We start from the raw sequence: 25,799 nt of genomic DNA, 5'->3' as shown, positions 1-25,799 counted from the left end.
CCTTATTTGAAACCATCATTACTAAATGTTTCATAATTATTGCACACACACTTCGTTAAAGCTGCACTCTCCCAGATTGCCCGTTTTGAGAACATTTTTTATTTTTTTGTCTTGGAATGAGCCAATTTTTGAGTAAATGTCTGGAAACCAGTGCTTTAAGAAGGCTAATTAAAGAATGGACTGCAGTTCTTCATATTGATGGTCAAAAATTGATGTTTTGTGGCTAAAGGCGTTACTAACACTTTAAGAAAATTGAAGTTTATGGTCGTTTTTCAAACAATAGGGAGCTGTCCTATTGTGAGTTATCTTACATTGTATATGACTGAATTGAAGGCATTGATGCCAAAATCAGCTGATTCTGAGATAAAAAAAAACATGTCAAAACTCAATCTGTGAGAGTGCAGATCAAACAGGAACACCAATCACACTACCAATATTGCTTCATACAACAGCAAACGGTAAAATAACAATGCTTATAATCCTTTTTTAATCAAATCAACTGGGTTTAGGAAAGTTCAGCATCCGGCCAGTTGGCCAGTTGGATGTGCAAATTCATCAACTGACAAGTCTTTATTTAAATGGGCATCATTTCCCCCAGAATTAATGTTCTTTGTTGTTTTTTCTTCTTCCTTTTTTCCTGTTTTCTTATCTCCATAAACTGTTTTATCTTCAGCGCATGCTGTTAAGTGTTCTCGTGTGGCTTCAAATTCTTCTCGATTGCTGTTAAATTCTCCAATGTTTTCATGCTCATTTTTATGACATATACATTCAAATCCCAGACTTGTCTTCACAATGGATGTTAGAAGGTCACGATCAAAATCATATATATTTCTGTCTTCAAAGGGTGCCATGCTTGGCCTATCGGCGCTTATATCTTCCCTTTTCTTATCATTCACTACCAATATAGCTATTCCTTCCATTTTTGAATTCCTTCAGATTGTAATTTTGTTCATATCATCCTAAAAAGTATTTTCATAATGAAGAAATTATCAGTGTGTCAAAAGATAAAATGATATCTTAAAAATAAATTTTAATGTTTATATATGACTGATATGAAGCACATACGTTTTACTTCCCTATATCTTTTTCACTGATTGTACAACCCAGAAGTTTAATCTGGTTCTCACATAACATAATTGTGGTTAAAAAACTGTCTAGTGCTTAGCTCAATCATAAAACATTATGAAAACATAAATGAACCACACATACATAAATTAAAGCTTAATATGAAATAAAAATACTAAATTGAATTATATATATGTATGACATTTAAACACTGAATGAAGAATTACTATGAAATCATCCATTTAATTGATATGTGTTTGTCCAATAAACAAGTTATCAGTTTTTGTGCTAGAAAGTTTACAATTTATTTCATAATACATAAGACAGCATATATACATGAGAATGTATTAGTTTATATTAAGAAATAATAAAAATAGAGTTTTGCACAGGATTTAGAGCATTTAACACACATTTTTTTATAAAATAAATTGTAGATGTGGTAAAATCTGGCGGTAATCTTGGCATGTATTAGAGGATCTAGGCTATGAAAAAATGCAAAACATTTTCTATTCACCGCCATGCAAGGTTCAGCTAAAGAAACTGTCTTTATAGCTGCTTTACTAATAAGATTGTTTGAAGAACTATGATTTTCAAAGCTATCATATCTAAAATGAACTTCGCAGTATTTTTGGGATAAAAAACATTACAAGGTAATAACATACAGTAAAGGTTAACATATACTTAATACTATGGACCAATAAAATTCAGAGTTAATATACATACAAACCTGTTAATCCAAACTCAAACTACACCCGTGCATAAACACAGAGTTGCATATAAACACAGAGTTGCATATACACACAGAGTTGCATATAAACACAGAGTTGCATATATACACAGAGTTGCATATAAACACAGAGTTGCATATACACACAGAGTTGCATATAAACACAGAGTTGCATATACACACAGAGTTGCATATATGGAAAATCATGGACAATACAATGGTAAACATAAAATGAACTGTTGGGAAGAACAATGAACAGTCGGGGTATAAAGTCGACTTGTCGAAACACGCCATTTAGCAAGCTGGAATACATCTCATATCAGTCGTAACGAAATGTACTCCATATTTGAAACCACTAATAGTAACATAAACGTAATATAATTATTGTGAAGCAACACAAATCACACCACCAAAACAAAATTTACAAAAATTCCTGATTATAAGGCAACTTATTATACAGTAAACAATTATAAAGTAAGTGAGTCTAGCAGTTGATGTTTGCTTTATCCAATTTCAACTCGTCATCAGAATCGCCAGGCTCGTCATCAGAATCGCCAGGATTTCTCAATTTAAAATATATTGGCTGAGTCAAAGTGTGTATAATTGTCATTGTGCTCTTACAACCATCCCCTGTCTCCCTTTCGGCAACAGCAGCTGCTACTTTTGTAAGAGTACTTAGGAAATTGATGGTGCCTTTTTCTTTGTCAATTACTTTCTTCATTTCTCTGATCATCCAAGAACCATCTATTTCTTCATCTTCGCCAGCCATAACTATGCAGTCTGCTGATCGTTTATCTACTGTTCTATAAGACGGTCTTCCTGACCAACATGAAAATATTAGAAGAGTGTTCCGTGGAATTCTTCCTGCTGCTATGGCTATCTGACCAGTTTCTGGTGAATCTTCCATATCAATATGGCCCCCACTTGCCTAAAATTTTAAAACAAAAAGTAAATCGTCAGTTATTACATCTTATTATTAAAACGTTGTATTTAAAATGTATCAAAGATTTTTCACATAAGAATGATATGATTTTTGTGACCATGAAGTTAAGCGAAGAGTACCTGTTTCGCACCAGCTGCACCACTATTTGCGCATTGAATCTTTACTCCTTGATCCTTATAGGCTTCCTGTAAAAGATTATGTCACGATGCTTTATTTGAATGTCTAAAACGGTTGGTTTGCAATAACTTTATCCAATGAAATGAACAAATCACACGTTTTAATGAATAAATCCTTACCAGTTTTACATGTGGGTCTTTGCGGCAGGCCTGGATGAGGAAAATCTTTATCTTTCCTTTTAATTCGGGACAGGCTTTGTCCGAAAACTTTTCAATGATATCATTGAGTGGAAAAAACTGCCCATCAGAAAACTGTATAGACATCTGACCATCTATTTCCTCACCGTGTGAACTGATCGCACAAAGGAAGTATTTTGACTCTGAGTTTCCAGCTTTGACACGAACTTTACATTGTAAACATCCACACTCTTTTGGGTCTTGAATTCCAGTTGAATGTGCCAAGTCATCATTTGACAAATCTTTATTTAAATACGCATTATTTTCCCCAGAATTAAGTGAAGCTTCTAAGGCTAGAACAATACTATCTTCTCCATTAGTTCCCTTTTCCTTTGTTTTTATATTTTCTGTTGATTCTGTTTTTTCGTCTACATTAACTGTTTTATCGTCAGCGTGCGCTGTTAAGTTTTCTTGTGTGTCTTCACCATCTTCTTGATTGTTGTTAAATTCTTCAGTGTTTTCATGATCATCTTTTAGATATACACACTCAAATCCCAGACGAGTATTAAAAATGGATGTTAGAAGGTCATGATCAAATTCAAATATGTTTCTGTCTTTAAAGGGTGCCTTGCTTGCGTTATTACTGCATATGTTTTCCTTTTCATTCACTACCAAAATAGCTATTCCTTCTGCCATCTTTGAATTCCTTTAGATTGTCATTTATTTCATAGCATTCTTTTAAATATTTCCATAATTAAAGAAGTTGTGAAACTTGATAACATTACCTAAAATCGTAGTTAAGTTTAATGGTATAATTGAATGAAGCTCTTATCCTTATGAAATTCCTATATCTTTTCAAAAAGTTCACTGATTGTACTTACATGTATTCAACGCGGAAGATTAAACATGACCTAGTGTATTTCGGTTTTCATAAAATGAGAACTAGTTTAAACCTGGGCTATTTCTGAAAACTTGCAACACAACATGCATGTAATAATAAAACTGCCTTGTGCTGAGCTGAATCATACAAAATGTATATTTATTAACAAACTGTGCATACATAAATTAGAACTTAAATAAATAAGAAATAAAAAATAAATTTAATATATATGAATATTCATGTGCACAAATAAAAACTGCATGCATTGGATGATTACATAATAATTCTTAATTCAGTGTTATCAAATTATATATATATATATGTAATTCAGTGTTTAAATGTCATCAAATATATATCAATATATATATATATATATATATATATATATATATATATATATATATATATATATATATATATATATATATATATATATATATATATATATATATATATATATATTGTAAAACTAAATAACAATTATATATATATATTAGTTTATAACTTTATATATATATATATATAATACACTAGGTCATGTTTAACCTTCCGTGTTGAATACATTTAAGTACATTCAGTGAACTTTTTGATGACATTTAAATACTGAATTAAGAATTGTTATGTAATCATCCAATATATATGCGATCTTTATTCGTGCACATGAATAAAGCGACGCTAGTATTCACAAAGTTGTTCGTCAAATTTACGAGTAAGCCATTTTTTGTAATAGAAACTTTAATGCTAGAAAGTTGTTCATCAATTTTAGAAAGTTGTTTGTGCATGTAAATGTGTTCGTATAACTGCCATAAGATAACCTGTTACCGTTCGCCAATTGTTTCGTGTTAACCACTTAATTTTTGTGATAGTAATCTAGTTATCTAGTTAATATTACCATTTTTTTATCTTGGTAAATATCATGAGACTAAAAACAGGCTTAAAAGTGCCCAGAACCTGTTACCTTTTTTTACCTGTACAATGTTAACAATATAACTTGAAATGGTTTTCAAATTCCACTTACCGTAATAAGTAACATAATAACTGATTAACTAGATAAAGATTCGTGTTACTAGTTACCTATAAATGCCTGCAGATGCAGGCATTACCAGGTTCTCTAGTTATGGTTCACAAATTCCACTAAGTAAGTAACATACTAACTGGTTAACTAGATATGATTCGTGTTACCACTTACTAAATGAAATTCGCAAATCATAAGTAGATAACCAGTTGTATAAATATATTTATAGATAACTGGTAACACGAATCTTATATAGTTAATATGGTGGCATATTACTGCCGTAAGATAATCTGACAGCTTTCGCAAATTGTTTCGTGTTAACCACTTAATTTTCGTTATAATTATCTAGCTATCTAGTTAATATTCATGATACTTTTTTTGGTAAGATAAATATAATAAGACTAAAAACAGGCTTGAAAGTGCCCAGAAATGCCACCTATTACCTTCTTTTAGCTGTACATCATTAACAGGTTATCTAGTTATGGTTTGCAAATTATATAGATAAATATATAGGTAATATATTTATTTTACACACATATAATTATTAACACAGACAATTATTTCCGACCGTGTACAGGTCTGTATGATATATACAAAGTAGATGGTTTTACATCATCTATAGTCACTGCAGCAAAAACATAACTTTCAAAGTATGTTCACAAAGCATGTGACTTTCAATACTTGACTTAGAGTGACATTCGTAAGTTTTCATTTCCTGCTTGTAAAAAACAACAGAAGTTTTATTTGTTGGAATAAGATTGATTAAAGATGAAATAAAATACATTTAGAACATATGGTGCTATAACTGGAACAAAAGCATCCACTTTAAATTTTAAGTTCCATTCTAAGATTAAATCTGAAGGCAGATCCAAGCAAAATAGTAACAATTTGATATTAAAAAGTCCATAGTTTATTATGTAAGGCATCTTTTCAAAAATAACAATGTATAAGTTCATTTATCTACCAGATCTGAAAATGTGTGCTTTATTTTGACAGTTTGAAAAAGTTGTTTATAAACTGTCGCTACTACTTTTACTATACAATGTATGTACACTTTTAAAATCAATGTATACTTGTTTGTAAGAAGATAAACCATTAATTCAATAAAGCACAAACAAAAATCCATTAAAACACAAATCTTAAATAAAAAATAATCAGAACATTAAGAAAAACAGATTGCTTGGTCTTATAATGTTCATTTACAATAAATTCCGAACCAATGCATTTTGACTGACATTGAAACATGTTTAGCATCTCTGAGAATATGTTGGCCAAAACCATGTTCAAATTAACAAAAGCCCACAAGCTGATGCTGAAGCTCGCCTGTTTTCCTCAGATAATCAAGAAGCATTTTAACTCAACGTGATGAATGAAATATGATATGAATTTCATAAGACTTTAATTGTAATTTATTAGTTTGTATTTAGAAATCATGAAAGTATAGTTTTGCACAAGAATCTTAGTATTAATACTCATTTTTTAAATTAAATTGTCGATATTGTAAAATCTGGCGGCCATCTTGACCGTCATGTTGGCCGCCATCCTGAATTGAACAAATCACCAATGTTGATCTGTAATTGATCAGATGCTTGTGTAAGAGGGTCTACTAAGGCTATTAAAATATACCGTACAAAACCTGTTCTATACACTGCCATGCAAGGATCGGCTAAAATACATTTTTTTTCTGCAGGACTTATATGATTGTGTGAAGAACTTTAAGTTACAAAACTATAATATTTAAAATGAATTTGTGCAGTATGGAATGCTAAGAAACATTGAACCTAAGTAAGGAACAATGAAGGTATAATTAATATTAATTAAGGACCAATGAAAATAAAAGTGACTTTATATATTTACTTACTTTTAATTTTACCTTTAAATTCATACACCAACATCACCCACGCATACAAACATGCATAAGAAAATCATGGACAATACAATGATAAACATAAAATGGAGTGCAGTCGGGTTATATAGTTGATTCGTCCATATATGTCATACTATTATTTGGCAAGCTAGAATACATCTCACAGCAATCGTAACAATGTGTACTCCTTATTTGAAACCATCAGTACTCAATGTCATATAATTATCGCACACACACGTTGTTAAAGCTGCACACGCTTGGAATGAGCCAATTTTTGAGTAAATGTCTGGAAACCAGTGCTAAAAGAAGGCTAATTAAAGAATAGATTGCAGTCCTTCATATTGATGGTCAAAAGTTGATGTTTTGTGGCTAAAGGCGTTACTAACACTTTAAGAAAATTGAAGTTTATGGTCATTTTTTAAACAATAGCGATCTGTTCTATTGTGAGTTATCTTATATGACTGAATTGAAGGCATTGATGCCAAAACCAGCTGATTCTGAAATAAAAAAACAAGTCAAAACTTTCAATTTGTGAGAGTGCAGCTTTAACAGCAACACCAGTCACACTACCAATAATGCTTCATATAATAGCAAACGGTAAAATAACAATGCTTATAATCCTTTTTTAATCAAATAAACTGGGTTTAGGAAAGTTCAGCAACCGGCAAAAAGTGATTCTATCAGTTAATATTAGCTTGATCCAAGTTCAATTCATCTGCAGGATTTCTCAATGTAAAATATATTGGCTGGGTCAAAGTGTGCATAATTGTCATTGTGCTCTTACAACCATCCCTTGTCTCCCTTTCGGCAACGGCAGCTGCTACTTTTGTAAGTGTATTCAGAAAATTGATGGTGTCTTTTTCTTCGTCAAATACTTTTTTTCATTTCTCTGATCATCCAAGTACCATATAAGTCTGCATATTTTTCCAGTTCACCCACTGTTCTATAAGATGTTTTGCCTGACCAACATGAAAATATAAGAAGAGTGTTCGGTGGAATACTTCCTGTTGCTATGGATATCTGACCAGTTTCTGGTGAATCTTCCATATCAACGAAGTCCTTTGTTTCAGCAGAGTCAGTCTGAAAACAAAAAATAAATTGTCAGTATCTACATCTTCTTATGAAACAGTTTGAAATGTATCAAAGGTCTGGGGGGTTTCACAAATAAATGATAATGATTTTTCGAGACTTTAGCGAATAGTACCTGTTTGGAATCAGCTGCATTATTTGCGATTTGCACTTCAACTCCTTTATCGATACGGTCTTCCTGTAAAAAATAATATCACAAACCATTATTTGAATGTCTAGATTGATTTATTTGCAAAAACTTTATCCAGTGAAATGAACAAAACACACATATATCAATGATTAAATCCTTACCGGCTTCCTTTTCGGGTCGCCGCGGCAGGCCTGGATGATGAAAATCTTTATCTTTCCTTTTAATTCGGGACAGGCTTTGTCCGAAAACTTTTCAATGATATCATTGAGTGGAAAAAACTGCTCATCGGAAAACAGTATCGACATCTGACCTTTCCTTTCAGCACCGTGTGAATTGATTGCACAAAGGAAGTATTTTGCCTCTGATTTTCCAGCTTTGACACGAACTTTACATTGTAAACATCCACACTCTTTTGGGTCTTTGATTCCAGTTGAATGTGCCAAGTCATCAACTGACAAATCTTTATTTAAATGGGCATCATTTCCCCCAGAATTTATGTTCTTTGTAGTTTCTACTTCTTCCTTTTTTCCTGTTTTCTTATCTACATGAACTGTTTTAGCTTCAGCGCATGCTGTTAAGTGTTCTCGTGTGGCTTCAAATTCTTCTCGATTGCTGTTTAAAACTCCAATGTTTTCATGCTCATTTTTATGACATATACATTCAAATCCCAGACAAGTCTTCACAATGGATGTTAGAAGGTCACGATCAAAATCATATATTTTTCTGTCTTTAAAGGTTGCCTTGCTTGGGCTATCGACGCTTATATTTTCCTTTTTCTTATCATTCACTACCAATATAGCTATTCCTTCTTCCATTTTTGAATTCCTTTAGATTGTATTTTTGTTCATATCATCCTAAAAAGTGTTTTCATAATGAAGGAATTATCAGTGTGTCCAATGATAAAATGATAACTGTAACGTTTATATATGACTGATATGCCTTTTACTTCCCTATATCTTTTTCACTGATCGTACAACTCAGAAGTTTAATTTGGTTTTCATATAACATAATTATGTGGTTAAAAAACTTTATAGTGCTAAGCTCAATCATAAAACAAAATGAAAACATAATTGAACCTCACATAAGTAAATTAAAGCTTAATAAAAAAATAAAAATACTAAATTGAATTATATATGTATGACATTTAAACACTGTAAAAAGAATTACTATGAAATCATACATTTGATTTATGTGTGTTTGTACAATTAACAATTATTAGTTTTTGTGCTAGAAAGTTGTTCCTCAATAAACAGTTTACAGTTTATTTCATCATACATAAGACAGCATATCCATAAGTATACACATTATAATAGGTACATTGTAATACAAATAAGTCATAAGTGGCAAGACAGGATATATTAACAGGAAAAGAGTATGATTATCTAATCATAATACATACGAAAAGCTTTTCATAATTCAAACACTTTATACACATGCATAGCAAAATTTCTATTAACAATAGCTTTTTGAGATGACATCAACTCATTAAACTTAAACATATTCGCTCCTTTAAAGTAATATGGATTGATATACATATTTCGTAGTTCGGCATACAATTGACATTAAAATAAACAAAGCCAGAAATTGCGTAGGAATACTTCTCAGTTGTTCTTTTCACTGAAGGTCACTCTTCGGCATCCATGTGGCCCGTATTTGTATTTGAAAAATGGATGCTTATATTAACTTATTGAAAAGTTAAACACCACGAAGAGAAGTCCTAGTCTGTTTTCTCTTATTGGTTAAGGACAAGGCAAGCTGCATCATTTATCACTGGGAATAGATCTTGTACCACTATCATGACATACCAGATATGGAGAAGTCGCTTATATATATTGTATACAGTAGAAGTGTCCTTTATACTGGTAAGGCGTGAACAACAATGATGTTTATACTGACAGTTGAATAAAGCAATTTTTAACACTAGAATTGCCGCAATGCGAAGAAACCATGTTTTTAATAATGGCAATCAGAAATTAAAGCAAATTACTTTTTTTGTATGAGTAAGGAAACAGAAGCCGCCTAAATGAAAACGGGTGAAGATTATTTTATTTTTTTAATTACAGTGGCCTTGACCTTGATCTCACTCAAAAGCAATCCCAAGCTAGCTCTTCACATAATCTACCCACAAATCAACTTTCATCACTATCCAGCAATTCTAGCTAAAACTGTTAGACGGAAACCATTTTGCTACATATTGCAACAGTGATTTTGACCTTGACCCGCCCACTCAAAACCAATGCCAAGGTAGCTCTTCACATAGACTACCTATACACCAACTTTCATCACTTTACATCAATTCTTACTTTTTCTAGTTTTAGAAAATGGTGACCTTGGTACATATACACCCGTTTTCATTACTATCCATCATTGCTAACTTAAGTTACTGGGAGGAAGCCAATGTTACTGCCATTTTTCTATTCTTAGTAACAATGACATTGACCTCCGCCTCCCCCCCCCCCCATCAAAAGTAAACCCAATCTAGCTTTTCACATAAGCTATCTACACACCAACTTTCATCACTATCCATCAATTCTTACTTAATTTCTTGGTTGGAAACCATTTATCTAACATTAGTAACAGTGACCTTGACCTTAACCCCACTCCCTCAAAAGCAAACCCAAGCTAACTTTTCACATAAGCTACCTATAAACCATTTTCATTACTATCCATCAATAGCTGGAGTCACTGGGCAGAAACCAATGCTTGACACCCGCCAATAGACATTCCCATTCTAATAACCTGGTATTCGTTGAAAACATTGTTAATAAATTGACAGCAGTCTTTAGTAATTTCAATGCCTCAGACATAAGTCATGCTCCAGACAAAAAGTAAGAAAATTAACAAAGGACTAAAAAAATACTGTAGCCAGATTTTTGATTTCTGTGCATTTTACTTCTCAATGATATATATCTACATATGAATTTGAAGAAAACATCTCCCAAGGCTTTTCAACTGCTCTGGATAAATAAAATAAGTATAACAATAAACAACGGGCAATAATTAAAAAAAATACTGCAGCCAGAATTATGGTTCCTGTGCAATGCACTTCTACTCAATTAGATCTATCTGTATATGAAGTTTGAAGTCAATACCTCAAAGACGTTTTATGTTATGCTCCGCACAAGACCGTCCAGTGGAGAGGAATAAAAACATAATTATAAAAATAATCAAAAGGCAATAACTCTATTTTAAAACAAGAGGGCCCTAAAGAGCCTGTATCGCTAACCTGATCCAATTAAAGTGTAAAATAAGTGTTTTCAGGGCGAGGGCAATTGTGACATAGTTTCATGGTGATCAAAGAGAGGATGTAACCTCTACAAAGTGTTTACAAAGTTTTTCTATGATTTGACCTAGTGGCCTGGTTTTTGACCTCTGATTACCCAGTTTCAAACTCTACCTAAAGATCATCAAGAATAACATTCTGATCAAGTTCCATGAACATATGGTCATAAATGTGGCCTCTAGAGTGTCAACATGCTTTTCCTATTATTTGACCTGGTGACCTAGTTTTTGACTGCACATGACCAAGATTTGAACTTGGCCTAGAGCTAATCAATATAAACATTCTGACGAAGTCATAAATGTAAGCCTCTAGAGTGCTAACAAGCTTTTCCTATGATTTGACCTAATGACCTAGATTTTGACCACACATGACCCAGATTCAACCTTGACTTAGAGATTATGAATATAAACATTCTGACCAACTTTCATGAAAATACGGTTATAAATGTGACCTCTAGTGTTAACAAGCTTTTCCTTAAATTTGACCTGGTGACCTATTTTTTTTACCACACATGACCAAGATTCAAACTTGGCCTAGAGCTAATCAATATTAACAAACTGACAAAGTTTCATGAACATACAGTCACAAATGTGCCCTCTAGAGTGCTAACAAGCTTTTCCTATGATTTGACCTGGTGACCTAGTTTTTGACCCCACATGACCCAGATTTAAACTTGACTTAAAGATTATTAATATAAACATTCTGACCAACTTTCATGAAGATACAGTCATAAATGTGACCTCTAGAGTGTTAACAAGCTTTTCCTTCAATTTGACCTAGTTTTTGACCACACATGACCCAGATTCGATCTTGACCAAGACATTATTAACATTCTGACCAAGTTTCCTGAAGATACAGTCATAAAGGTTACCTCTATAGTGTTAACAAGCTTTTCCTTTAATTTGACCTGGTGACCTAGTTTTTAATCCCAATATCAAACTTTTCCAAGATTTTATTGAGGGTAACATTCTGACCAAGTTTCATTAAAGTTTTGCCCAAATTGTGACCTCTAGAGTGTTAACAGTCAAATTGTTGACGACGGACGACTACGACGGACACAGGGCGATCACAATAGCTCACCTTGATCACGAAGTGCTCAGGTGACCCAAAAACACTGATCCACAACACTTCTCCTCAACACAGTAAATATGTGTATGAGGTTTGAAGTCCATACCTTAAAAAAACAAAATGAATTAATGGAGAAAAGTATGGTAGACAAGTCCTGATGTACCAGGACAGATGTACGGACAGGACTAGATGATTCCTATATAGCCTACCCCACACCACTACGTGGTTGGGGTGTAATGAATATTTGCCAATTGTTTGTGGTGAAAAGTATGTAATGATAAAGCTTGTATTACAGAATACCTCCGTTTATCACATAGAAATATTTTCCAGGAAAATAATAAAGAAATCTGTGCCTTTCAAAAGATTTGCTGTCATACAGTCAGAAAACATTTAAAGTGCTACCTACCAGTTCATGTTTGTTATATTCTAAAAAAAATAATTTAGAATTAAAAAGTGGTTTAAGTTGATAACTTCCATTGTATCAGCACTCCATTTTAATAGCACATCAGTCTCAAAGAAAGACATAAAAGCCAAACTTGAAAACAAAATAGTTGAAGGGGAGATAAGTATGAATGTAAAACTCCACAAAAACTCAGATATTGAAGTATATTTATTTGGTAATATTAACAACAATCCACCATGGGTGCTAAGTAAAAGTTTACAAAAAGGAAATGTGTCCCAATATACATAAACATAAACAATTCTTCAGGACCATGTACATGTGTATAAAATATATACAAAGTACATGGTTTTACATAATGTGTCAATGTAGCAATAAAAGTTCTCAAAGCATGTGACTTTTAATATTTGCTACGAATGATGTTCATAAGTTAATTATTTTTATATCCTGCTTCAAAAACATCATAAGGTTTGTTGGAATAAGACTGATTTAAGATGCAAAAAATAAAATACTACGAACATGGTGCTATAAAATGGAAAAAAAAATGAAAAGCATTCCTTTAAATTCTAAGTGTAAATCTGCAGGTAGGTCTCGGCAAAATAATTACAATGTAATATTTCACATTAAAAAGTCGACATTTTCTTTATATAAGGCATTGTTTCAAAATTTCAATCTACAAGTACATATATTTATCAGATCCAAACATGAGTAACTATTTTGACATGTTGCAAGAATTGTTCAAAAACTGTCACTTCTTAATCTTCTACTTAATGTACACTTCTAAAATGAATGTAGACATTTTGTAAGGACAAATACTAATAATTTGTATTAGGCACAAAAAAGAATCAATAAAACACATATCAAAACAAAAAAAACATGACATTAAGCAAAACAATAACTTACATTTTAGTGAAAAAGCACTTATCTGCATCTTAAAACAGTGTGAACAATCAAAGATGTGATACAAAAAAATAAATATTGGAACCAAAAATATTTTAATATATAAACAAAAACTATTTTTAGAAAATATTACGAAACAAGAATAGTTTTAAAACAGTTGTTAACAGAAAAGGGTAAAATAATATTGATAACTAGTTCTATTTTAATACTGAGCATAGAAATTTCGTATATGAAAACAGACAGCAAAAAAATCGATGAAAAATAGCGTTTTAACAAATCACTGGAAAATATACGATAAATTCTGACTCAATGGACTTTGACTGACATTGAAACATGTTGAGCATCTCTGACAATATGTTGGCCAAAACCATGTTAAAATTAACAAAAGCCCACAAGCTGATGTTGAAGCTCGTCTGTTTTTTTGAAGAAGCATTTTAACTAAAATCTAACTGTTCATTTACATGTATACCTGTCTTTTTTGGCCAGCAATACAAATATAGCATAATACTCAACCTAAAATCTTAATTATCACTAGTATCACTCTAATCATTATCTTTAAAGAAAAAATGATACTGTTTTGCAAAGGAAAGTGATTTTATTTTAGCCATGAATGAGGCTTGTTGATATTAATTTATAGGGCATGGGTTTATCATTTAAAGCAGAAACAATTTGTCGCATGAGAATAACATAGCAAGAAAATAAATATCACAACAGATAAAGCATATTTAATTATTCTGCTTACATGTTATATCTTATTCAATCAGATACAGTATGAAACATGATTTTGGTGTCTAAAAGCAATAAATAATCTACTTCAAGACAACAGCAACATGTAAATAATGTGATATCTTCCACCTGCAACCATTTCTCAAATAGGTGAACTTCAGGTGAATCACTGTATTAAACATCATAATTTGATTTAATTTAATTTAGTGTATGAATAATAAGTAGAAAGTTGATGAAAATACAATACCCAAGTACTTGAAATTCAATGTTTAATTGGTAAAGTATGTTTATTTGCAGGCGTATACGTCACGTTTTATTACACCACAATCTGCATTTCAAAAAGAAGACAATATTTGTGTCTTTATGAGTTCAAAAAAGTTAAAATACGTAAGGAAATTCTTTTCTACTGCCGCTCATAATGATAATGAGACATCATCAGCGAAAGAGTCCCGTGGAGTAAAAAGTGACGTTATAATTTTGGCGAGATTTCGTGCCTAATAAGCAGGCAATCTTAACTACTTTTGCATATTTTAGAGTTTTTTCAATTAAATTGTACGCATAGCTATTGGTCTGTTTTGTTATCCTGTCGCTTGGTTAAAAGATATTTTGTGGTGTATGAAAATAGTGAAAAGGGTGCAATTACGCAGACAACGTCATATAAGTGTATATATAAGTATATAGGCACAAAACATCTCTGAAGTTTTGAGCAGAAAATATTCATTCCCGGTGGTAAATGTTTCGCCACTTAACAAATACGAATACCCTTGCTCCACAGACATTGTTAGTCTTGTATTGATAACCCAGCAATGATTTCTCATACTATTAGAACTGTTTCTTCAGTTATTTTCAAGTCAGTGAGCGTAGTTGTCTGTTTAAGATTAATGCCCTCCACAAATCATCAACAATTAGCAACATCAACACTAAACTAAGAGAAAATTTCAACATAAGAGGTAGAATTACATTCTTTTTTCTCTATATTGCCAGTACTTAAACATCATAGAGTTTAATCCAGACACAAGTTTTGGTCTTTGGTTTATTACAGAACAGAAGGTTAGCAACATACTTTGGCAATAATTTATAGAAAATAGTTCATTAACTGCATAAGAATTACATCTATCGTCTTGGAACTATTTTTTGTCAATTGCAAACTCACATCGTCGTTGTTTGGTTACAACGAGACCAGTCCAGCTGTAAGTCAGAGCTTTTTTTTCCAAATACTTACAATGTATACATGTATTTCACATAGAGGTCTTGATAGAAGATATACTTATGGTAAATACTGGTGTCACACTGATCATCAGAATTAGAAAATGATTAAAATCATAATACGTTTTTCAAAACTATTTACTGACAGTATCATCATAATGCAACATGGGCTGATTGTTCAGAATTTTGCTAAAGTTTACAAACGTTGTTACCTTTCACATCTTTACTGAACGGGAAGTTTAATGGAAACACGGTGTTCCTGCAGAATTCCTCACAAGATTTGAGACAACTGTTTCAGCCGCACATGTTTTATTTGAATATATCAGCGCATCACCCATTATTTCACATTTAAAAGTTAACAGCGCTGTCATTAATCACTTTGTTAAACTTTAACACAGTTCTAAACAATCAGCCCATTGTTCAACTAATGAAAGTAATAAAAAAATGGAATGAAAGGCTAATTTGGCAAGCCTAGAGATTTTCAAGTGAATATTTCAGATGACATTGGTAAGACGTAAACTGAAAACAATGCAACAAACTTTAGCCTTTCTGTTGTCAATAGGAATTTGCCAATGACAAACATGTATTCATAAAAAAATGCACCTTCTAACATATACAAACAATCAGGCCCACAAAAGTCAATCTAAACATACATGTTATCCTATATGTCTCTGAAGACAAATGATAATGTATACACATGTATGAAACAATAAGTCTGGAAAAAGTCCCTAAATTTCATAAAAATCCTAGATTCCTATAGAAAAACTGGCTCATTTCTTTGCTGCTGCCGCATCAGGGCTGTCATTGTACTCCAATGGGCTCTCATGGGGTGCAGGAAGCTTGAATTCTGTGGGCTCCGTACCCCAGATGTCGCGGGCGTACTCGGAAATGGTTCTGTCACTTGAGAATTTCCCGGATGAGGCTATATTGTGAAGACACATCTTCGACCACAGCAGGGGGTTCTGGAATGTGAGATGAGGTAAAAATTTCAGTCAAAATCTATTTACCAAGGAATTAATATTGATAATATAAGATGATAAAAGTAGCAGTGTACTAATTTGCAAAAAAACATAGCTATATAGCTTATATGAATGAGTTGTTCCCAGGTTTGAATTCCAATTCCCGTTAGCACTGCAATAACTATGGCTATGGTTGTAAAAGCTGAATTGTACTATTAAAGCATAAAGTAGCGCTTGATGTATGTAAAAAGATCTTTTGCCCAGGTTCAAGGTCAAATCTACACTATTTAATTCCACCAATGAAAGTGTTAATCAATAGATGAAAAAGCTACTTAAAATATACATATCAGCATTTCTATTTCATTACAAAATGTCAATGAATTTTCCTATTCCAAATAACTCTGGCATACACATACAGCTACGGTATCATTACGTCATGTATCTAACTTCATACCTTAAACACCTCACTAACACGATCCTGACACTTGATATAGGCATCAAAGTCCGCAAACAGCATAAACCTGCAATATCATACATACATGTACTTACAGATATATAATTAACATTGGTATTGGTATCTACCTTGACCATGACCCACTGACCTCAAAATCAATCGAGTTCATCTACTGGTCATGATGAAGCTAGGAGTCTAAGGGCCCATGCATAATTCATTTACTGATCGGAAACAGATTTTCAGCTTAATGTCACCATGGCCTTGACCTTTTAACAACTGATCTCAAAATCAAAAGGGTTCATCAGCTGGTTAAGACCAAACTGTCCCACATGCTTGAGGTCACTGGGCCTTAGGGTTTTCCAGAAATCCCAGCTTAAATTGACAATGCTGTGGATCGAGTTATGGTTCTGTACACTGCACTTTTTCTCAATGTACTTTTTCATTGTATGACATTTCATTAAATTCCACCCAGTAACATAGAAGAAATGTTGCAGACAATAAAAAGTAACAAAGGGCAATAACTATGTAATTAGCTCAAATAGAGCTATAGTTCCTGTACACTGCACTTCCTCTCATTGTGCTTTACCAATGAATGAAGTTATTTTTATCAGATTCCATTGTTTTCAAGTTAAACTCTGGAAAAGAAAAGATAACAAAATTCAATAACCCTGTAAAAGGCTAAATTGAGTAAAGGTTCTTGTTCACTGCACTTCCTCTCTTTATGCTTTACTTTTGTATGACGTTTCAATAAATTCCATCCAGTAGTTTTCAAGTTATGCTTTGGACAAGGAAAATAACAAAGCACAATTAAGGGGCAAGGGGCATAACTTAAAACTATTGAAGCCAGGATTCTGTGCCTGGCTACACAGATGTGCACATCGTCATCAATGTGCATTGTCATTGCCAACATGAACAACATGCTTAACATTAAGATTTTAACACAACATCCACATTCAGACAAACAACACAGAGGGTACCACATAGAACAATGTGAGAGCCCTCCATACTTAACAAACAACCTGAATTGAAATAGATCGATAGACCTATGTCTATTGAATTTGTTAATAGGCGATAAGGAACCGCTTTATCAACTCACGCCAAGGATTTGACAATACCTGGACTTTTTTCTTTGAAATTGGAGCTAAAAACAGCAACCTGAAGATAATGTTTGTGTACCTGTCTGTGTAGACCAAGGAGTTGAAGATGTCTCTGAAGAGAGTTGGCTCATCCGGATTAAAGTAGCCATTGTTGATCTGATCCATGATCATACGAATCTCAGCATTGCCCTCATAATAATCCTTCGGATGATAGCTAAAAACAAGGAAGTATACAATTGCTTACGATTTAAGTTAAAGGTGAAAACTTTTTCCAATTAATTCAAGATTTCAAGGGGAACACAGTCCTGGCACAAATTTCTGAAACGTTCTGATGTCCCTTATGACAGGATCAAGCTTAGCACACCACATTTTTTTGTATCAGTTATGTTATGTTGATGTGAAATGGTCAAGTGATTCATAGATAGATGTCCTTTTTTATTCGAAAAACCACAGAATTTCTCTCCAACCGAAATGTCTTTTTTTGGCCGCTTGTATTTAGACCAAAATGGATTAGAGTTCTAAAAAAGACTAGAATGAGATACATTTTTCTGTAGCTGTCTTTTCAAAAGACCTTAATTCTTGTGTTCTTACCCCTTCTTTTTGAGGTCCTCAACCTCATCGACAGTCATTCCAAAGATGAAGATGTTTTTGTCTCCCATCTCCTCCCTCATCTCGACGTTCGCTCCGTCCAGGGTGCCGATGGTCAACGCGCCGTTCAGCATGAACTTCATGTTCCCTGTGCCTGAAGCCTGAAATATTAGGAGACTGTTGTATAAGACAATACTTACATGTTATTATTGTGTTATTTTTGTGGATTGTTTTCAAGTCAGTTAGTTTTTATATTTCCTTGGAGACAAATGAACATCTGCACAAATAACTTGTCTTTTGTTTTTTAACACAGCCGTATGTCTTCACAGTTTGATCTCATTGCATATTCATATTAATGTCCATATTCCTAGCTTTACCACTGACTTGACCCACCTCAGTTCCAGCTGTGGAGATTTGCTCACTGAGATCAGCTGCAGGCATGATCTTCTCTGCCAGGGAGACTCGGTAATTCTCCAAGTACACGATCTTGAGTTTATCCCCGACGATGGGATCATTGTTCACCACACTCCCAACCTGAGTGATCAGCTTGATGATCAGTTTCGCCATGTGGTAGCCTGGTGCTGCCTGGAAATGCATGGGGCAATAACCTGAGATGTTAATGGGAAACAGTTTGTAGAACTTCTTTTACCACTGTCACTGAGATCATTTTCAATTCCATCCCTCAAATTGTTTGTAGTAATTTTCAACTTATATCATCAATCAAGCCAGAGAGAGAAAACAATAAAGCTAATAAAACATCTTTTCACTTTAAATGACTATGGCACTGCACTTTTCTGACAATGGCACTATACTGACAATGGCACTGCACTATACTGGCAATGGCACTGCACTATACTGGCAATGACACTGCACTATACCGGCAATGACACTGCACTATACTGGCAATGACACTGCACTATACTGGCAATGACAATGGCACTATACTGGCAATGACACTGCACTATACTGGCAATGACACTGTACTATACTGGCAATGACACTGCACTATACTGGCAATGACACTGTACTATACTGGCAATGACACTGCACTATACTGGCAATGACACTGCACTATACTGGCAATGACACTGTACTATACTGGCAATGACACTGCACTATACTGGCAATGACACTGTACTATACTGGCAATGACACTGCACTATACTGGCAATGACACTGCACTATACTGGCAATGACACTGCACTATACTGGCAATGACACTGCACTATACTGGCAATGACACTGCACTATACTGGCAATGACTCTGCACTATACTGGCAATGGCACTACACTTTGCTGACAATGGCACTATAGTACTGACAATGGCACTGCACTTTGCTAACAATGGCACTATAGTACTGACAATGGCACTACACTTTGCTGACAATGGCACTATAGTACTGACAATGGCACTGCACTATACTGGCAATGACACTGTACTATACTGACAATGGCACTATACTGACAATGGCACTGTACTATAATGACAATGACACTGCACTATACTGGCAATGACACTGCACTATACTGGCAATGACACTGTACTATACTGACAATGGCACTGCACTATACTGGCAATGACACTGCACTATACTGACAATGACACTGCACTATACTGGCAATGACACTGCACTATACTGGCAATGACACTGCACTGTACTGGCAATGACACTGCACTATACTAGCAATGACACTGCACTATACTGGCAATGACACTGCACTATACTGGCAATGACACTGCACTATACTGGCAATGACACTGCACTATACTGGCAATGACAATGGCACTATACTGGCAATGACACTGCACTATACTGGCAATGACACTGTACTATACTGGCAATGACACTGCACTATACTGGCAATGACACTGTACTATACTGGCAATGACAATGGCACTATACTGGCAATGACACTGCACTATACTGGCAATGACACTGTACTATACTGGCAATGGCACTATACTGACAATGGCACTGTACTATACTGACAATGACACTGCACTATACTGGCAATGACACTGCACTATACTGAAAATGGCACTATACTGAAAATGGCACTACACTATACTGACAATGACACTGCACTATACTGACAATGGCACTGTACTATACTGGCAATGACACTGCACTATACTGGCAATGGCACTATACTGGCAATGACACTGCACTATACTGGCAATGGCACTGCACTATGCAACAATGGCACTGCACTATACTGACAAAGGCACTGCAATACACTGACAATGGCACTATACTGGCAATGACACTGCACTTTACTGGCAATGGCACTGCACTATGCAACAATGGCACTGCACTATACTGACAAAGGCACTGCAATACACTGACAATGGCACTACACTGACAATGGTAATGTTCTATACTGACAATGGCACTACACTGACAATGGCACTGCACCAAACTGTGATAGCACTACACAATACTGACAAGCAGATGCCAATGCTTATTATACATGATTGGCTTATTCAGGTCAAGTTTGATCTTGTTGTTAACATTATTATCATATACTCATGCTCCACAAACTTCCATTTTGATTACATTAAATGTTATTTTGCCACCATTTATGACAGTGAAAGGCAAAGCAACCTTTTTGGGGTCGCGTATGATCTTCTTTAAACAATTTTAAACAGTACAATTGGAGTTAATATTACCTTTCCACCAATCATAATGGTCCTAGGCACAACAGCCTTGTTTGGATCCTTTTTGATCTCGTTGTACATGTGTATGATGTGCATACAGTTTAGCAGCTGTCTCTTGTACTCGTGGATTCGCTTCACGTGGATGTCAAATATGGAGGACAGGTTGACTTCAATGTTGTATGTTGTCTTGATGTACTCGGCCAACTTCATCTTGTTCTCCTGAATAAAGGAACAAAATTGTTTGAAAATATTAACTTTGTTGAATATGCATGTCTTACAGAAAATCAACAAAATGGATGCTCTGATATACAGCTTACAATATAACCATTTAAAGAATATAGCAAAATTGTTTTCTAATCTAGTGTTGTTGAAATATATTCCTCTCTTAGCAAGACTATTTCTATGTTTTTATGTCTGTGTTGAGTACAATATGTTTAACCAAAGCCTACCTTGCCTCTTTCTACCTATGTACACATATGTTTAACCATGGCCTACCTTGCCCCTGGCTTACTACTTGCAAATATGTTTAACCACGGCCTACCTTGCCTCTGGCTTCCTACTTACAAATATGTTTAACCATGGCCTACCTGGCCTCTGGCTTACTACTTGCAAATATGTTTAACCATGGCCTATGTGGCCCCTGGCTTACTAAGTGCAAATATGTTTAACCACAGCCTACCTGGCATCTTGCTTACTTATCATGCTATAACCACTTTTGGTGACCAGATTAACTTGTTGATGTCCCTGGCAGTAACACATGTGTGGTGTATAAAGATGTGTTTAATGTGATAATGTGCTATGAACATTATAAAAATATTCTTTCCCATTATTGAGTGTTTTCTATACAAGACAGTATCTACAAATCTGTGATATCATTTTGTGACTAAGAAAAACAAGTTGAAAAATGGCCCCCTCAAGGACATTTGTGTTAATCTTGAATATATTTGCTAGTGGTATTCTTTGCTTTACCTTGTGGATGGCAGATGAGTTAAACAATTAATATAATCTTCTTTTTTCTTGAAGATTTTATGGAAAATGCAAGGAGATAAAATACTACATTGAAAAAATTATTGACCTGTTTGTAAATGATTCTGGTCAAAGAAATATTGATTGTTTTTAAAACAGTTTCAACTATTAGAGCCGTTGATCGTCTGAGGTTTTGTAATAAACAACATTAAAATTGCAGTCAAATCGAATACATGTTGGTGCCGAGATAAAGGAAGTTTATCTGGCATGCTACGAAAGCTATCATGGCTTACAAAGATACTATTTTCATCAGATAGACTATCTCCATCTCGGCACCAAACATGTAATCTCTAAATGTATGACATTGAGATCTCACCTGTTTAACCTTGATGAGGGCGCGGAGGAAGTTTTCATTGCTGTCATACTGCTTCAGCTCCTTCAGCTGGAACAGGTCCGTCACCCAGCCTTCTCCAATTTTCTGAAACCAATCATGGCTTTGTGATATTTAATTCCAAAAAATACATTTATGAATTTCTTGTTCAGAGAAGGCTGTTTCATAGCACAAAAAAATACTTCACTTGTTTGTTATCTTAAACAGCACTACTATTGTCTGCATTTGAAGATATAAGAGCATTGAATGACCATGGCTTTTCCTCCGCCCAAATATTCCAAGATAATTCAAAATCAAGTGCAATCAATTCATTGACAAAACATTCCGCCAAAGTTTCTTGTCTCTAGGTGAAATAGTTTTGGTTTCTTTGAGCCACACAATTCCAGAAATGCCAAATTTTGCTAAAAATTGCAGTGGGAAATGAAACCCCATAAGCACAACTTCATCACCATAATAACATTCAATCAAGGTTTCTTGAGAGTAGGTGAAACAGTTTTTGAGATTTGAGTGACACAAGTTCCAATAATACTTATGGACAGAATTACAGTTCCAAAATTTCTTCTTTTTTTTTTCCTTTTCTAAAAAAGTCCCCAAAGTGTGAACTTCATATGGTTTTTTTTCAATAGAAACGTAACCAAATAGACTCCTTACCCTATTGGACATACCCCTAAACACCCCTTCGTTGGCCCAAACAGATGCATGCTTGTACGCATGGACAAGGGCAAATCTGTTTGTCCTCAAATGTTTGTGAGGGCATAAAAACATTATTTTCATATGCTAGGACAATATAAAAATACCTCAGCAATGACATCAGAGAGTCCTGGGTTACACAGTAAGAGCCATCGGCGAGGCGTGATGCCATTGGTTTTGTTCTGGAACCTATCGGGGAACATCTCATAGAAGTCCTTAAACCTGTAATATATAAAGGTCCTCACTTTTATGAAAAATACAGAAATAAATGTTATGATTACTGTTGTTAATTGTTATCTTTGGTGATGCCCAAATGAAAAACATAGGAATTACACATCTATTTCCATGTTTTGTTGAATGGATACCGGTAGTTTGAATGGATTTATTTGTCATATTCTAAGCCTTACCTATTTATGATTAGAATTAAAACAACTAACTTTCATGGCTTAATCAACACCATACTCATAGCTCTTTGTTGTACTAGCCTAAAGCAATTACCACAATGGAATCACACAGAACTTGCTTATCAAAGTTAATTTGCTTCAACGCCAATGGAATAAATCGGACAGCATTCACCAATTCAGCAAAAAATATATCTCTTAATATTAAACAAAGAAATTCCTCAAATTAAATAAGCCTACGTGTTACTCTTGATGATCTCTGAGTGTATAGCCGCCACCCCGTTGATTGCGTGTGAGCCGACAATCGCAAGGTGGGCCATGTTGATCTTCTTTTCCCCATATTCCTCAACAATGGACATCCGCCTCAGACGTGCTTCATCACCTGGGAACTTCTTCTTTACCTCCTGTTACATTGACAGTTGTGTCAAATTTCTCATACATATAAAACTATTTCCTTACTATTTACAATATACAAAGGATTTAAAAAGTGTTAAGTTAAGAACTTGAGAAAGTTGGAGAACCTAGGGCCAATAAACAACTTAGATTGAACTTATTTAATTTAAAATTTAAAATTAGAAAGTGACTTGATTGGCCTGTATATTTAGCTGACCAATAGGCTGAATGGAATCACTGAGATATGTGTAAGGATAAGGAAAATATCAGTATTGAATACTGGCCCTGATCATTCCACACAAGGAGTATGATAACAACACTCAGATATAAATAAGAACTTGACCAACCTCCAGGAAGAGATGGTTGATGTAGTACATGATCTGCAGATGTCGCGGCAAGAGAGTCTCAAGGAGGGAGGTCGGCCAGCGCTCCAGAGCCTCTGGCAGCACCGTGTGGTTAGTGTACGCACAAGACTTCACTGTGATGGCCCATGCTCTCTCCCATGGGATTCCCTCAATGTCAACTAGAATCCGTAACAGTTCAGGGATCGCCATTGCTGGATGGGTGTCATTTAGCTGTATGGCAACCTAGATGGAACAGATGTTACATGATTATAAGGATTAAAGGCAGGCTGAGCAAATACTATAAATATAAAGAGCAACATGTCAAGGGCAATGGAATGGGTAAATGATGGAAATTAAAGGTAAAGACTGAAAGACAAAATTTATCAACAAAAGAAACCTTCATGTCTGTTTAGACTGTTTCAACTTTACATATAATATGCAAAATAATCTGGCAGAAGTATGTAAAATGTGTACAAAAAACGCTGTTATGTCTAATATTACTTAAAGGTATTAACACCTCAATTAAAACAAGTATGCTGTCGTATACAACCTGAATGAGACACTAAATATCAGAATACAAGGCCATCATACAGCAATATCGAATCAAACCCCAACCTTTTCCGGGAAGGCTTCAAACGACGTCCTGACGGGATCCCTACTGCCAAAGCGTGAAGACTTGAACCTGCGGATGATGTCCTGTAGCGTGGCTGCCACCAGGAAATACTCCTGCTTCAGACGCAGCTCCTTTCCCTCGAAAAACTGGCGGGAAAGAGGGAAAATGATTTTCATTATGATTATACAATTTATTCTACAAATGTCCTATAGCATGGCAGGCAGGAGGAAAACATCCTGTTTCAGGTCAGTTCCATTCTCTAGAAAATCTGATAATATAACCGATAGGAGGATTTACATTATTTTTTACAAAAAAATGTTAAGTATTTAGTGTGTAAGAAGTAGCACTCAACAAATGCTACTATGCTGATACAGGTTTGGAAAAAAAAGAAGCCTGATTCAGATTGTTCAATACGGCTGCTTACATAGAGAAAATAAATAAATCAGTCCTTTACATCAAGCTTCAGCCAATAAGGAAATCGAGCAAAGCGATAATGAGTCAACAGTTTTTGATTGTATTAACATTTTCCTCTGGCCACGCCCAACACTTACGTTGTCATTAGGGTAGAGCACCCTGGAGATGTTCTCTGCCTGGTTTCTGTCACACACAGCATTGATGTACTCCCCATTGTTGACTGAAAATATACGTAGGG

The 25,799-nt window shown here is 34.4% G+C and overlaps 3 protein-coding genes across 3 annotated transcripts in view; all 3 read right to left on the bottom strand.

Moving 5' to 3' along the window:
* Positions 1 to 1,356: 1,356 nt before the first annotated feature.
* On the bottom strand, positions 1,357 to 3,899 carry LOC128207613 (uncharacterized). The gene is made up of 3 exons (XM_052910651.1): positions 3,032 to 3,899; positions 2,855 to 2,920; positions 1,357 to 2,720 (listed from the first exon to the last, which is right to left on the bottom strand). The coding sequence occupies exons 1-3, from the start codon at positions 3,722 to 3,724 to the stop codon at positions 2,277 to 2,279; spliced, it is 1,203 nt and encodes a 400-aa protein (XP_052766611.1). The 5' UTR covers positions 3,725 to 3,899; the 3' UTR covers positions 1,357 to 2,276.
* A 2,851-nt stretch (positions 3,900 to 6,750) lies between these two features.
* Positions 6,751 to 8,885, bottom strand: LOC128207612 (uncharacterized). Its single transcript, XM_052910650.1, has 3 exons — positions 8,171 to 8,885; positions 7,995 to 8,057; positions 6,751 to 7,870 (listed from the first exon to the last, which is right to left on the bottom strand). The coding sequence occupies exons 1-3, from the start codon at positions 8,822 to 8,824 to the stop codon at positions 7,658 to 7,660; spliced, it is 930 nt and encodes a 309-aa protein (XP_052766610.1). The 5' UTR covers positions 8,825 to 8,885; the 3' UTR covers positions 6,751 to 7,657.
* Positions 8,886 to 12,957: 4,072 nt separating this feature from the next.
* LOC128207611 (glycogen phosphorylase, muscle form-like) overlaps positions 12,958 to 25,799 on the bottom strand; it is a 29,100-nt gene continuing 16,258 nt past the window's right edge. Inside the window, exons 6-17 of the mRNA XM_052910649.1 lie at positions 25,699 to 25,781; positions 25,150 to 25,293; positions 24,538 to 24,777; positions 24,038 to 24,201; positions 23,504 to 23,618; positions 22,692 to 22,793; positions 21,362 to 21,568; positions 19,084 to 19,275; positions 18,694 to 18,851; positions 18,182 to 18,316; positions 17,006 to 17,072; positions 12,958 to 16,554 (exon numbers count right to left, since the gene is read on the bottom strand). Of these exons, the coding sequence (XP_052766609.1) occupies positions 16,363 to 16,554; positions 17,006 to 17,072; positions 18,182 to 18,316; positions 18,694 to 18,851; positions 19,084 to 19,275; positions 21,362 to 21,568; positions 22,692 to 22,793; positions 23,504 to 23,618; positions 24,038 to 24,201; positions 24,538 to 24,777; positions 25,150 to 25,293; positions 25,699 to 25,781 (1,799 nt within the window). The 3' untranslated portion in view covers positions 12,958 to 16,362. The remainder of the gene's footprint in view (positions 16,555 to 17,005; positions 17,073 to 18,181; positions 18,317 to 18,693; positions 18,852 to 19,083; positions 19,276 to 21,361; positions 21,569 to 22,691; positions 22,794 to 23,503; positions 23,619 to 24,037; positions 24,202 to 24,537; positions 24,778 to 25,149; positions 25,294 to 25,698; positions 25,782 to 25,799) is intronic.

The sequence above is a fragment of the Mya arenaria genome, chromosome 11 (genome assembly GCF_026914265.1).
Source record: "Mya arenaria isolate MELC-2E11 chromosome 11, ASM2691426v1".
Lineage (NCBI taxonomy): Eukaryota > Metazoa > Mollusca > Bivalvia > Myida > Myidae > Mya > Mya arenaria.
Note: the sequence above shows the minus strand (reverse complement) of the source record. Positions and strands in the feature narration are given on the sequence as shown.